This window comes from Schistocerca nitens, chromosome 2 (assembly GCF_023898315.1).
Source record: "Schistocerca nitens isolate TAMUIC-IGC-003100 chromosome 2, iqSchNite1.1, whole genome shotgun sequence".
Lineage (NCBI taxonomy): Eukaryota > Metazoa > Arthropoda > Insecta > Orthoptera > Acrididae > Schistocerca > Schistocerca nitens.
The window spans coordinates 1,075,930,518-1,075,944,968 of NC_064615.1; the positions used below are offsets into that span (position 1 = coordinate 1,075,930,518).

Genomic DNA, 14,451 nt, shown 5'->3' on the forward strand with positions numbered 1-14,451 from the left:
TACACAACTAATCCATAGGTGCCACTTTAATGTAAGAGCAGACTGGTAATATTTTCAACTTCATTATAAAGCTTCTCAGATAGGTTGTTTTTGCTTTATTTGAAAGCAGTAGGTTCAAAATTGTTAAAAAGCTATAAGTAGTATAGACATTTTGTTTCAAAAGTCTGAAAATTTACATTGTTGCTCCTAGTGACGTTTTCTGAAGACATTGTGAACTTTTGAGTGTGTGTAACAGCGAACTGCAGTGCCTGTCCTTGCAACTGCATTCGTCTGCCCTCTGTGTCACTGAACTGTTGAGGTCCATTCACATACAATATTAGCAGCAGATAGTACTGTTTTGCTACGTAATTTTAATATCTGAGAGACACACCTCTTGAATAGTGGTACTACCTCCCCATGAGAGACATCTCAGTCTATGCAAATGTAGATTTTGATGTGTTGCATCACCTTATTCAAAAAGATTAAGAGTCATGTCCAAATGTTTCCCTGGTACTAGAAGACAGAATTACACCATGTGGAGACAATACAGTGTGCAGTATATTCTGTTTGATTACCACAACACAGTCTACATAATTTATTATGTAGTATTATTATACTATTTATTATGCACCATAGTATAATAAAATTGTGATCTAGACTATTATTGAGATAATGCTTCCATTCACTTGTCCACACTGTATAATTACAACAAATTAAACACCTAAGTTGATTTTCATAATGTGAATGATCAGTGCACCAAAATGTGTACAGCTGTAGTAAAAGATTAATGTTACTCTGCAACCTGAAATTTTCATTCTGCGTGTAGCATTTTAAAAATAAAAGTAGAAAAATTTCCCTAATTTTTCACAGAAGGAGCATTGTCTATTGAAGTGTGGGGTCATCGCTGTGCTGGTTTTACCCGTTCAAAGGATGGTTGGGAGGTGGAGCAACAGCAGCTTGCAAAAGCAAGATCTCTAGCAGACAGGTATGTAGTTAAAAATGGCTAAATTGAGGTATGTAGTTAAAAATGGCTAAATTGCTGATCCTGTTAGAACTTTAATAATTGTTTTATAACAAATATGGATTTCGATATTTTTGTTACTAATATGTAGCATTTCCTAAGCATCTGACCACATTGATGTAAGTTATAGTGATTATTTTAATAAACATAAATAGTGAACAGATTGTCATAAGGTGGGAGTTACAGTACCTTTCAACTGAGATGTGACATGTTAGTTGTGATAAAAGGATATAGCACATCTCTCGAGCCTTCATAACGATGAAAAATGCTCATGAGATTTGAAGAAAGTTTATTTTCTTTCTAGCTAAGTTTTAGATGTCACACTGAGGGAGAAATGGTTTGCAATATGCGTGGGTGTGATGAAAGAAATGGGCGCATTGCATCTACAATACATGACAGCAAATTAGCATATCCACTGCTCGTTTCTAGATGTCGTGGCTTGAAGATATTTTACAGGCAGAGGGGAAAGGGTTGTCATGTCAACAATAGAAACAGGATGACAATAAAAAATTGTGAAAGTTATTGTGATTGGAAGTAACAAGGTATTGTATTAAGAAGAGTTAATACAGATGTCCAACAGGGAATTCTTCTGAACTATTTCAGTAGTTTAGAAGGTAATCCATGCTGTCTTTCAGAACCCAAACAACGCAAGGGGAGGTGAAGTCCATAAACTACTGCAAGTACATGGCTATTTGGCTGTGCCTTGTGGGTCCAGATCATCGAAATACCAAAATAGGTGACTGCAAGAAATTTTATTAGTATGTGTCATCAATGCCAAGAGAGTGACAGATCATAATTTTCAGAAATCACACTTCCTTGCCCATAGTTCACTTCACAATTAGTCATTAATATGTGTGGTCATAAATTGGGATATAAGTTAGGTATTATTTTGTCAAAACTGGCATAGCAATAGAGTTTCTCATTAGAAAAGATATTCAAACATTTTCTAAGCTCCCCCTCTCCTATATGGAAATTCAAAATTCCTCTAATAATACTGAGGCAATATGTTCATGATATTTGTGTGCAGTTATTACATTTGCACTAGATTTTTCATGTATCTTCCCTTCCATTAACATCCTTCCTTTACATAAAAGTATATGAAAGCAGTGTAATTTGTAGTGAGCAGATAGCATGGAATTGAGAGGATGCTAGAGACACTGTGTTCATTAAGTCTCTCTCTACATTTTTGAAAGCTCTGAAATTTTGAGACAATGATTGATGAGATGCATTTATCACTTACTGCTCTATTTACATCAGACAGTTGTCTTTCCTGTAAAATATACTTTTCTGAAGTTTTTGGGACATTATTTTATTTGATAATTTATGCATGTTTCCTCTCTTGTGGTCAGGTGGAGTGAACTAACTCGGAAGATAGAACTTTGGGTAGAAATCCAGGAACTAAATGAACAAGGGGAATACTCATCAGTGGAAGTGTCAGCCCGACCAGACCTGCTGACTGGTGGTGTGTATCAGCTCCGCCAAGGCCAGCAGCGACGCATTCGGGTGCAAGTCAAACCCGTCCAGAACTCGGGAACATTGCCCATTATTTGTCAGTCCATTGTCAGTATTGCAGTTGGAAGTGTATCTATTAGGTAAGCATCAATGTGACCTGGTACTTCCTTGAAACTGAATTACAGTGGGCACATTTTCTTCACTGATACGAGATACAGAAATGAACTGCAACATTTAAGGTAAAGTTTTTTGTGTTTTAATTTTGCTCCTAATAAGACTTGGAAAGGGGGGGGGGGAGCAATGTCAAATTAAGGTTTCATACAAATTTATTTTGAACAGTCCCAGTGGGTAGGGCTAAGCAAACAGTACTTGGATTTGAATAGGCTCAAGATTTCCCGATACACTGAAGTGCTCGATATAGTGTTGACCTTGTTCAAAGAATCATGGGACATTTGACTCTTGGAGCTAATGCAAGGGATATGAATATATCTCTGAACTAGCTATCTAATGCTATAAACTAATGCTCTGCTTAAAATATTAACAATTTTGCGAAACAGAGGAAGACATAACATTAAATTCTATGAAGTTACAAACTTTTGTTGTATTTGAACAAGTTGCAGTAAAAGTTCTTGTACATGTGCAGATACCATGTAAGTCTTATCCATTAAAACCATTATTTGATTTTCAAAAACCCTTACTTGATTTTGAACCCAAGTCAATATTTTATTTGGTTATGAGAAAATGTAATGATTTCCCAAGTTGGTTGCAAATGAGAAACTTGGTTACTGTTCACTTAATAGAATACTGGGAAAAATGTTCCCAGGTTTAATTAGTCTTGGAACAAGATGATGACATTTATATGTTACAAGAAAGAAAAATAATCCAGAAATTCTCTAACAAATGTGGAGATAGTACCAACAGATGTCACTAGATTGTGGGATGAGTGAAAGTTTGAGAATTGGACTGAATCTGTTTATGATCTTATATTTGTGTGTTACTTGCTGTTGTTACATATGACATGCACCGTAGAAGATATTGCCGTCCATGTTTCACTGTTGATCAAGCACAGCACTGCGGAACGTTGGAGGGGGAACAGTGATACTAGGTTAGTTGTGAACAGTGATGAGTGTGGGGAGGGAACTGTCGTGCGGGCATCAGATTTTGCATACAGGTAATCATGGGAATGTATTCTGCATACTTTGATTTTTTTATGAACATCTACCATGTTTAAACTGCAGTTTTCCTGAATCCATTTGTATTCACAATCAAATTGACTCCAAAATAGGACAAATTCTCAACAGTAGCATGAATTTCTGTAGGAGATGCTAGAAGTGAGGATTGGGAGTAGAGGCATACATACGAGGTCTGTCTAAAAAGTATCTGACCTTTGATTTTCCCACGCAAAATAGAGATGATAGCGTGGCGCCAGTTTACACAGTAAAGGAAGAGACCTTTATGCACATGTCTGAATTTTGTCCCCGCCTTCCAGCACATCAGTCGCTGCCTGTCGGTCGCTGAGTGAGGTGCTACACAACATGTTCATCAGATTACCAATTCTCTCAAGATCACTGGATGTGTTGAGCAAAGATACTGCATCAAATGTTGTCAAAAGCTCGGTGATCCTCAAAGCGAAACATTTTGTAAGCTTCAACAGGTGTCTGGAGAAGATGCGATGGGTGTAACACAAATGAAGGAGTGGTTCAACCGAATCAAAAATGGTCGCACATCAGCAGAGAGTGACCAGCGTTCTGGCAGGCCCCAAACTGCTTGGAGTGCAGCTGTTGTTGAGAGGGCTCAAAATTTGGTGATGGCAGATCATCGTTTGACTGTGCAGGAGATTGCCCAAGAGGCTGGAGTGAGTAAAGATTCTGCACATGCAATTTTGCATGATGATTTGAACATGCACCGAATGGCTGCAAAATTCGTGCCCAAGTTGTTGTTGCCGGAACAAAAAGACCTCCATTTTGATGTTGCAAAGGACCTTCTGGACACCAACAATACTGATCTTGGGTTTCTGAACACTCAGATAATTGGAGATGTCATGGGTGTACGGGTAAGACACAGAAACAAAAAGACAGTTGCCGCAATGGAAGCATCCTGAGTCTCCAAGGCCAAAGAAAGTGCGGCAAGTGTGAAGCAAAATCAAGGTGATTCTGACTGTCTTCTTTGATGTCTGTGGAATTGTGCACCATGAATACACACTGGAAGGACAAACAGTGGCAAGGAGTACTATCAAGATGTTTTCTGGTGACTCTGTGAAGAAGTTCCATGCAAACGACCAGACATGTGGACGGCGAAAAACTGGCAACTGCATTACGATGACGCCCCTGCACATTCATCCCACTTGATCCAAAATGTCTTGGCCAAACAGGGAATTACAGCCATACGCCAACCTCCCTACTCTCCAGACATGGCTCCTTGTGACTTCTGGTTGTTTTCAAAATTGAAGACACCCGTTTTGAGAGTAGAGAAGAGATAATGCGTAAAATGACGATGGGGTTGAACACCAATCCAAAAGAAGACTTCCAGAGGTGTTTCTGGCACTGGAAGGATTGGTGGGCTGTGTGTGTGTCAGCACAAGGGGCCTACTTTGAAGGGGATTAGGGTTCCAACCCCATCAGGTATTTGAAATATTTTTTCTGGCCAAAGGTCAGATACTTTTTAGACAGGCCTCGTATGTGTTTCCTGCAGCAATGTTGTCAATGATGATCATGAGGTATGACAGGAATGATAGGGAGAGTGTCAGCTGCTGGTTCTACACAGCCAAGAGAGAGTGGCGGGCAGGCAATATGTTTGGAAGTAAGAGACACTGTAACGTTCTCACATCAGTATAGAAGCGAAATTCGCTATGTGTTCAGGTCCCACCATAACCAAAACCTCAGAAATCCAAACATATTCAGAACAAACTGCAGAATATTTGTGGCAATGAAGATTTATGTTTTAAAACTGTCCTGTCAGGATGAAAATGATGATGGTTAGAAATAGTGTTGCCACAGATGACAGACTAAGTAAGTTGAAAAGGCAGTGAAGATAAAAATTAATATAAACAATTTCTTTTTGTTTATTTTTTTCTGTGTATTATCAAAATGTAGAAAATCAATAAATGACGTAAGTTCAGAATAGGTGCAATGTTAATTTTTTAGGCAGATGCCTTATATCAATAAAAATTTGTAATTCCAATTACTCAGAATATGTTAAAAAGTATTTTTTTCTCAAGAGTATCTTGAAAAAAGGGAATCATCTTATTCTCAGATTCGTCTTATACTCAGGTGAATACAATAATTATGATAATTTTATAACATTTTACCACAAAAACTGGAAACTTGGATCCCTTATCTTTATATGTTCCAGGTCACGTCTCCAGAAACCATTAGACTCATACCAAGAAGAGGACCTTTCCATCCTCAGAGAAAAATGGAGTGATGCCTTGATGAGGAGGCGGCAATACCTAGACCAACAGATACAGAAGTTGATAAATAAACAAGGTACTACAGTTTCTGCTGTATACGTAGTCTCATTCACCATTTGAGACTGTTCACCAAAACACAAATGAGATACCGTGGAAGTATGACCATGTCACAATAGCATTTCATTAATCTTCTATATTATTTTGGTTTATTATTACAATAATTTAAAGAACCACATGGACTGAAAACGACAACCAGTTACTTTAAGATGAAATGTTAACTTCGACAGCTCAGTAAGCAAATCCTTTTTGTACATGCAGAGCATCCAACAAAGGGCTCCCTGATTTTAAAATAATTAACAAAAGAAGCATGAAAACAAATATGAATGGGAGAAAGCAACAAATCTCAGAAAAATGTTAGATTGCTATCACCATAAAGATGACTCACTGAGTTGCAGGCAGGTACAACAAAAAGACTGTTACACATTATAGCTTCCAAGCAAAGCCTTCTAAAATAAAGAGAACACACAAGCAAGCACACCTCACTTACACATGACCACTACCACAAGTGGCTCCAGCCGGCACAGCTGGTAGTAGTTGTCACTTGTGTGAGATGTGCTTGATTGTGTGACTGTGTGTGTGTGTTTTCTTTGCTGAAGAACGCTTTGGTCAGAAACTATAATGTATAACAGTCTTTTCGTTATGCCTGTCTGTAACTCAATGGGCCATCTTTATGGTGAGTAGCAATTTGTCCTTTTCCTGATGTTGTTGATATTCCAACCTGTAATTTCCATCATTTCAGAATGCAACATATGGCATGTTTATTGTGAAATCAGTAGGAGTTTTATACAGAAGTTTCACAGCATTTGTTACAAAGGCTACTAACAGACAGTGCTGTAATTGCAATACACAGTGCCTTTAAATAGCACTCCAAAAACCAGAGTGATCAGTTCCACAGTTGAAAATTTTAAAGAAGTTTAGCATACCAAAGGAAGAGGTTGAAATTAAGCATTCCCTTGAGCAATATGTGATTCTTTTTCAAACACAATTTAATGTTCCAAAAGGACTCAATGCAAAAACCGTGAGCTCTTCAACAAATTTGAATGGACAGGCAGCATGTCTAATGATGTAGTGGGGAATGGTGGCCCCAGCTAAACTAATGTTACTCCTGGAAATGTCACCACATTTTCAGGACTTATTCAGCAAATCCATCCAAAGAATTGCAACAAATACTATTTTGAAGTGTTCCAGCATGCATACAATACTGAGAATCAGTCTGCACATGTTTTCATTCAAAATCTAAAGTTGACACGTCATACCCATTGAGGGTCAGAGGGCTGTCTTTGTGGAGCGGGTTCTCATAGTGGTTCATGATGAAGGATTTTATGTTGACTATATCTGGTTCACAGATAAAATACACTACCACTTGAATGGATTCATGAATAAACAAAACAGACAATTTTGGATTTCCAGAAATCCACATTTGTGTGAAGCAAAAGCACTGCATTCTCACAAAGTAACTTCTGAGATGTGGTATGCAGCAGAGTTGAGAATTGGTAACTAGTGAATGCAAATTATAATTTTGGAACAGTTTGTCATTACACAGCAAGCATTGAAGTATCGACGAGGCAGCGAGTGGTTCATATGAGGTAGAGTTTGATCACATTGCACAAAGCAGTCTTTTGCTTTCTTGACGAATACTTCAGGAATAGAATTCTTATATTGGATTGTACCAAATTTACTGGTGCAGGCATGGATTGGCCTCCATGTGACTACTTTTGTGGGGCACATAGAAACACTGTCTCTGGATCTATCCCACCACCCTGAATGAGCTTGAATCTTCACTCTGTGTGGCAGCTGAATCCCTTTCCATTGAAATACCAGAAGATGTGGTGGAAAACTTGTTTTTTGTCTGTGCCATCTCATTACTGTGAGCTCTGATCATTTTGAAAAATTGTGAAGTGATTGCAGAGACTCTTGCAGAGAATGAGTTTATTTATGCATGCAGATGTGATCCGTACAGCATGAGCAACTGTCTGTTAGCATATTTGGTAACTAATGTTTTGAAACTTATGTAAAAAGTTTTTACAGCATTCACAATAAATGTATTGCTCATTGCATTCCACTCTTGGTCTTTTTTTGTGTTATTCATTTCTAAAATCAGATAGTCTTTTGTTGGATGCCCTGTATCTATCCCCCCACCAGTTTTTTGCCTCCAAGTTGAGTTGTAATATGTAAGAGTATAAGTTTTCACAGTCAATACCCAATTCAGTAGGATTCTTTTAGGTGTGTAACTGCATCACGGTGTGATAAAACTGCAGATGTTTCGGCTGCTACTGCAGATTGCCTTCATCAGTGTGACTGGTGATTTGTAACTCAGATAAAAACAGAAACCTATGACTACCAATAAGAAATTGCTTGTATTGTACAAAAAAGACTGTGTCCTGATCTGTTGCAAAACTTCATAAACTGTCTTAAAAGCATAAACACAGTTTTTGGCACAGATTATATCCTATAACTTTACCAGAAGTGTGGTGCATTGTAAATTTATGTATTATACCATTTTTGTGGGAATTACATAATTATTTTGCAACACTAGTCTATTTTAGGATTATTTCAACTAAATGCCCTATGAAAGTGACTGTTCCAACAGGTCCAAATGTACAAAAGTTTTCAGACTTCACTTGCATTAAGAAATTTCTGTTCATTAGCAGTTCGCAGTTCACTTCTACACTGTGAAATACTACAGTTGATGTACTTTATAGCACCTGTTTGGCTTTGTATGTGTGATTGTGAAATACAAACAACTTGGAGGCTCAGGTCTGTCACTGATAGTAGACAACATATTGATGGCTGAGGAGGCAGTCTTTTTAATTATCTTCTTTCAAGAAATTGTAGCGAGAGAAACTACACTCCTGGAAATGGAAAAAAGAACACATTGACACCGGTGTGTCAGACCCACCATACTTGCTCCGGACACTGCGAGAGGGCTGTACAAGCAATGATCACACGCACGGCACAGCGGACACACCAGGAACCGCGGTGTTGGCCGTCGAATGGCGCTAGCTGCGCAGCATTTGTGCACCGCCGCCGTCAGTGTCAGCCAGTTTGCCGTGGCATACGGAGCTCCATCGCAGTCTTTAACACTGGTAGCATGCCGCGACAGCGTGGACGTGAACCGTATGTGCAGTTGACGGACTTTGAGCGAGGGCGTATAGTGGGCTTGCGGGAGGCCGGGTGGACGTACCGCCGAATTGCTCAACATGTGGGGCGTGAGGTCTCCACAGTACATCGATGTTGTCGCCAGTGGTCGGCGGAAGGTGCACGTGCCCGTCGACCTGGGACCGGACCGCGGCGACGCACGGATGCACGCCAAGACCGTAGGATCCTACGCAGTGCCGTAGGGGATCGCACCGCCACTTCCCAGCAAATTAGGGACACTGTTGCTCCTGAGGTATCGGCGAGGACCATTCGCAACCGTCTCCATGAAGCTGGGCTACGGTCCCGCACACCGTTAGGCCGTCTTCCGCTCACGCCCCAACATCGTGCAGCCCGCCTCCAGTGGTGTTGCGACAGGCGTGAATGGAGGGACGAATGGAGACGTGTCGTCTTCAGCGATGAGAGTCGCTTCTGCCTTGGTGCCAATGATGGTCGTATGCGTGTTTGGCGCCGTGCAGGTGAGCGCCACAATCAGGACTGCATACGACCGAGGCACACAGGGCCAACACCCGGCATCATGGTGTGGGGAGCGATCTCCTACACTGGCCGTACACCACTGGTGATCGTCGAGGGGACACTGAATAGTGCACGGTACATCCAAACCGTCATCGAACCCATCATTCTACCATTCCTAGACCGGCAAGGGAACTTGCTGTTCCAACAGGACAATGCACGTCCGCATGTATCCCGTGCCACCCAACGTGCTCTAGAAGGTGTAAGTCAACTACCCTGGCCAGCAAGATCTCCGGATCTGTCCCCCATTGAGCATGTTTGGGACTGGATGAAGCGTCGTCTCACGCGGTCTGCACGTCCAGCACGAACGCTGGTCCAACTGAGGCGCCAGGTGGAAATGGCATGGCAAGCCGTTCCACAGGACTACATCCAGCATCTCTACGATCGTCTCCATGGGAGAATAGCAGCCTGCATTGCTGCGAAAGGTGGATATACACTGTACTAGTGCCGACATTGTGCATGCTCTGTTGCCTGTGTCTATGTGCCTGTGGTTCTGTCAGTGTGATCATGTGATGTATCTGACCCCAGGAATGTGTCAATAAAGTTTCCCCTTCCTGGGACAATGAATTCACGGTGTTCTTATTTCAATTTCCAGGAGTGTACTTTGGCAGTTTGTACATTGACTGCTGTTAAAATAACCCCAGCATGGACCAATATTACTTGAAAATTACATAATTCACACTGAAATGGCAGAATACATAAATTTATTTCATACAAAAATTATTTAAGGACATTAGATCAAGCATATAGTTACATGAATATTTGCAATTATGAAGAAATGGGTTTCACAAAAAAATTATGTTTTTTTATATTATTATTATACACGTGTGCAATTAGTTACGTCTGTGTTTGGTGTTGGAACAGGACATACATGTTTGCAAAACTCTGTAAATTTTATGAACAAACAAGATGCTCATTTGTCCTTTTCAAAATCCTATGATAATCTGAAGAAATAAGATAACGTTATGTTTCACATCACACAATTGTAATCACAGTGAATCTATGTTGTGTGGTGGTGGTTGTGGTGGTGGTGGTTGTGGTGGTGGTGGTATGTTTTGGTAGTCCCAATATGTTCCCTGTAAGAAGTCGAGCTACAGTGTCCTTTCCTCACTTCTTTAGCTACGGGCAGTGCCTGATACTACGGTCTGGTCAAGATACTGCTAGACCTCCACCACTACTCTTTGTAATGGTTCATTATTTGCACTGTACATAATATCTGTACAAATATCAGGAACAATTTATTGTTGAAATAACTTACTGAAACTTGTTAAAAACTTGTAACTCTTTCATGATCAATTTTGTATGCCAGCACATATTGAGGGATACAGATCCGTCTTGTTATACCAGAATTCGTCCCATTCTTGAAAGCCGCCTAGAATCTATTTTATTGTGTAATTTTTGATCTTGCAACCTTAGTAAATTTACTAGCTTTACTGTTTTCACAATACTGAGTTTTATTTAATGGAATTGTTTTTTCTGTGTGGATTGCAGCACAATCTGTAAGGCATTTTTCTAAAAAATTGCTCTTCTCACTTTTGAATCTTGAGGTTGATATAACAGTTAACAGAGTGAATAATATAAAACAGCAAACAAAGACCAAATGTTCTAAGCCATGTCAACAAGTACTGTTTTATGTTACACATTCTACAAAGTGACCCCATTTGTGTTTCACTTGCCGAGTCATTTATTTTACAGACAAAACAGAGCAAGACCTTGAAAGAGAGCAGAGCCTGGTAGACCAGTGGGTGAGCCTGACAGAGGAACGTAATGCTGTCCTTGTGCCTGCACCAGGCTCTGGGATACCAGGAGCCCCAGCAGACTGGGAGCCGCCTCCTGGGATGGAACCACATGTGCCTGTTCTTTTCCTGGATCTCAATGGTAGTATCTGCAATTGCCTACTAATTTTTTATAATGGCTGTAGTATTTCTTGACTACAAGGAGGCATTTGATTTAGTACTACACCAACATTTATTAACAAAAGTACAATTTGTGGAGTATCAAAAAAATTGCCAGTGGATTGAGAATTTCTTGGTAGGGAGGATGCAGCACATTGTCTTGGATGGAGAGTCATTGGCAGAAGTAGGAAGTGACTTCAGTTGTGCACCAGGGAAGTGTGTTGCTAGCATTGTTGTTCATGTTGTATATTAATGACTTGATAGACAATGTTAATAGTTACATCAGACTTCTTGAAGATGATGCAGTTATCTGTGATGAAGTAATATCTACAAAAAGCAGTGCAAACATCCAGTCAGATCTTGATAAGATTTCAGAGTAGTGCAAAGATAAACATATGTTATATTTAAATTTTCCCTGAGACATTTAAGTCTCACCTTTATCTACAATAATGTTGGAAGCTGAAGAAATGAATTAAAAACTGTGCCACGGCCGGTACTCGAATCCGGGTCTTCTTGCTTACCAGGCAGAAATGCTGACCATTACACCACTGTGGTCAACATTGCTGCACAAATGTTGAGTGCCCTCCCCAACACAAACTTCAGTTCATATCTCCAGCTTATTTTCAGTACAGGACTTCCTCATTATGTCCAACACTGGGGTGCTATTCCAAAGCCGGAAAGCCCTGGTAATGTGATAATGTATGGGGAAAATAAGCTGGAGATATGAACTGAAGTTTGTGTTAGGGATGGCACTCGACTTGGGTAGTTTGTGCAGCAATGTTGTCCATAGTGCTGTGGTGGTGTAATGGTCAGCATTTCTGCCTAGTAAACAAGAAGACCCAGATTCAAGTCCAGGCCGTGGCACAAATTTTAATTCATTTCTTCAGCTTCCAACATTATCGTAGATTGACAAATGGTTTTAAATATTCAGAAATGTAAGGCTGTACCCTTCAAAAATGCAGAAAAGTATTGTCCTCTCTGTTCAACATCAATGAGTCACAATTGGAATCAGTTGACTCGTACATATACCTGGATGTAACAGTTAATTGGGATATAAAGTGTAATCATCACATTGGCTCAGTCATAGTCAAGGAAGACTGTTTACAAATAACCTGTGCATCTCTGCTTGGAATAGTGCAGAAATGTGTTGGATCAGTAGCATTTAGGATTAACGAGGGATATTGAATGTTTAAAGAGAATGGCAATATGAATGTTCCCAGGTTTGTTAGTCAGAAGAGATCATCATGGAAATATTGAAAATCATTAATTGGCAGTCTCTTAAAAATGGATGCCAATTATTCCATGAAAGCCTACTTAAACATTTCTGGAACATGTGTTAAATAGAGAATCTCAAGATCTTCTCAGGCCACTACAAGTCACTCCCATAGGGTTTGTGAAGCCAAGATTAGACTAATTATGCGTGCACAGCAGCAATCAAGCAGTCATTCTTCCCACACTCTGTATATAGTTGGAATGGAAACAAATCTTTGACATGTGATACCATGCTATGCACTTAACAATGGTTTGCAGAGTATGTATGTAGGTACCATACACTTCCATGTATGGTTTGACTGGTCGGTTCTGCCTCTTCTTGTCCATTGTGAAGAGTGGAATGTGGCCTAGCATATTCCTTCTTCAATTTTATCCATTACAGTGACTCTACAGGAAAAATAGTCATTGAAAGGAGATAAATCACCTGAATGCAAACCTAGCAGCAGTGTAGCACTTCCATAATGAATATTCCATATCTTGGATGATAGGGAAATATTAGTGACCATGAAAGAACCATTGCAAAGGAATGAAATTTTGTCTATGTACAACCTGTACAATATGGCTCTATACGGAGAACTATGAAACACATACCTAAAATTAAACATTTCAGGGATCTCTCGTGATATTTGATAAAAACTGCGAATTTTATTTCCCTTGAATTAGACAGCTTTAGAATATGTCCTCAATGTATGGCAGACAGATTATGTCCAAGTCTAAAGTTAATCAGTATTAGTTGCTGACCACAATCACAAGTGGGCACTGCTTAGCAAACTTCCAGACACATTCACTGTGCACTGTCTGTGGGCAGCGTACTGGTCGAGGAAGGATTGCACAACATTTCTTGCAATACTTGCATAGATGTTGGCTTGTTGGAATAAGGCTACATGGAGGAGGGAAACATCATTTCTAAAACTGAATGGTAGCTGTTGCTGTTGGGAGTTCTTTCAGCTAGGGGTAACGAAGTCTGATGAGTAACCACAATACTTAGCGGTGCTGTACAGTGTTGCACCAGGCATTCGGATCTTACTTTGCTGGATATGCACTCTGGAAAGTAACATTCATTTCTCTTGTCTCTCTTGTGTGCTTAGTCTTTCAAATTATAGTGATATTCAATGGGAAAGACATTTTATTGGCTCTTGATGCATCAGTCATAAGATGGCGGTGAATATGGGTGTGCGTGAGTTTACTGCTAAAATGAATTATAGAGATGCAGCTAAAAAGATAGCATGTTTGAAGGGCAAAAGTGAAATCGCTAAATATAATGAACATATTTACATCTCTGCTAGAAGGAATAGTCCCAGACATGCTAAAACTAGCTGTAGTGATACCACTCTTTAAAAAAGGTGAGAAAAACAATTAATTTTAAATTAACTACAGCCTAAGTTGCAATGGTTACTTAGATTTACCTAGGTTTCAGTTGGGATAACCTAACAATCTTCAGAATAAAAGGAACTCTGATTTGTCCATAATGAAAAAGTCAAAAACTAAAAACTGTAATATTATAATACATCGTCATACTGCAATAACTTATCTGGGAAACAGCCTCGGCCCCACTTCGCGACCACAGTACGGCAGCAACGGATGTTGTACTGGAACTGGCTATAGCCTCGAGAGTGCATGCATGGTAGTGTCTCATGCATACTTGTTAACACTGGTACCAACATGTAATCTTAAACTTAAAATTTTATGAATAA

The 14,451-nt window shown here is 39.7% G+C and overlaps 1 protein-coding gene across 1 annotated transcript in view; it reads left to right on the forward strand.

The window, feature by feature from the left end:
• Positions 1-14,451, forward strand: part of LOC126237473 (kinesin-like protein KIF13A) — a 218,073-nt gene that overhangs the window by 107,272 nt on the left and 96,350 nt on the right. The window contains exons 18-21 of the mRNA XM_049947615.1: positions 850-964; positions 2,350-2,592; positions 5,804-5,937; positions 11,286-11,468. Coding sequence (XP_049803572.1) covers positions 850-964; positions 2,350-2,592; positions 5,804-5,937; positions 11,286-11,468 — 675 coding nt within the window. The remainder of the gene's footprint in view (positions 1-849; positions 965-2,349; positions 2,593-5,803; positions 5,938-11,285; positions 11,469-14,451) is intronic.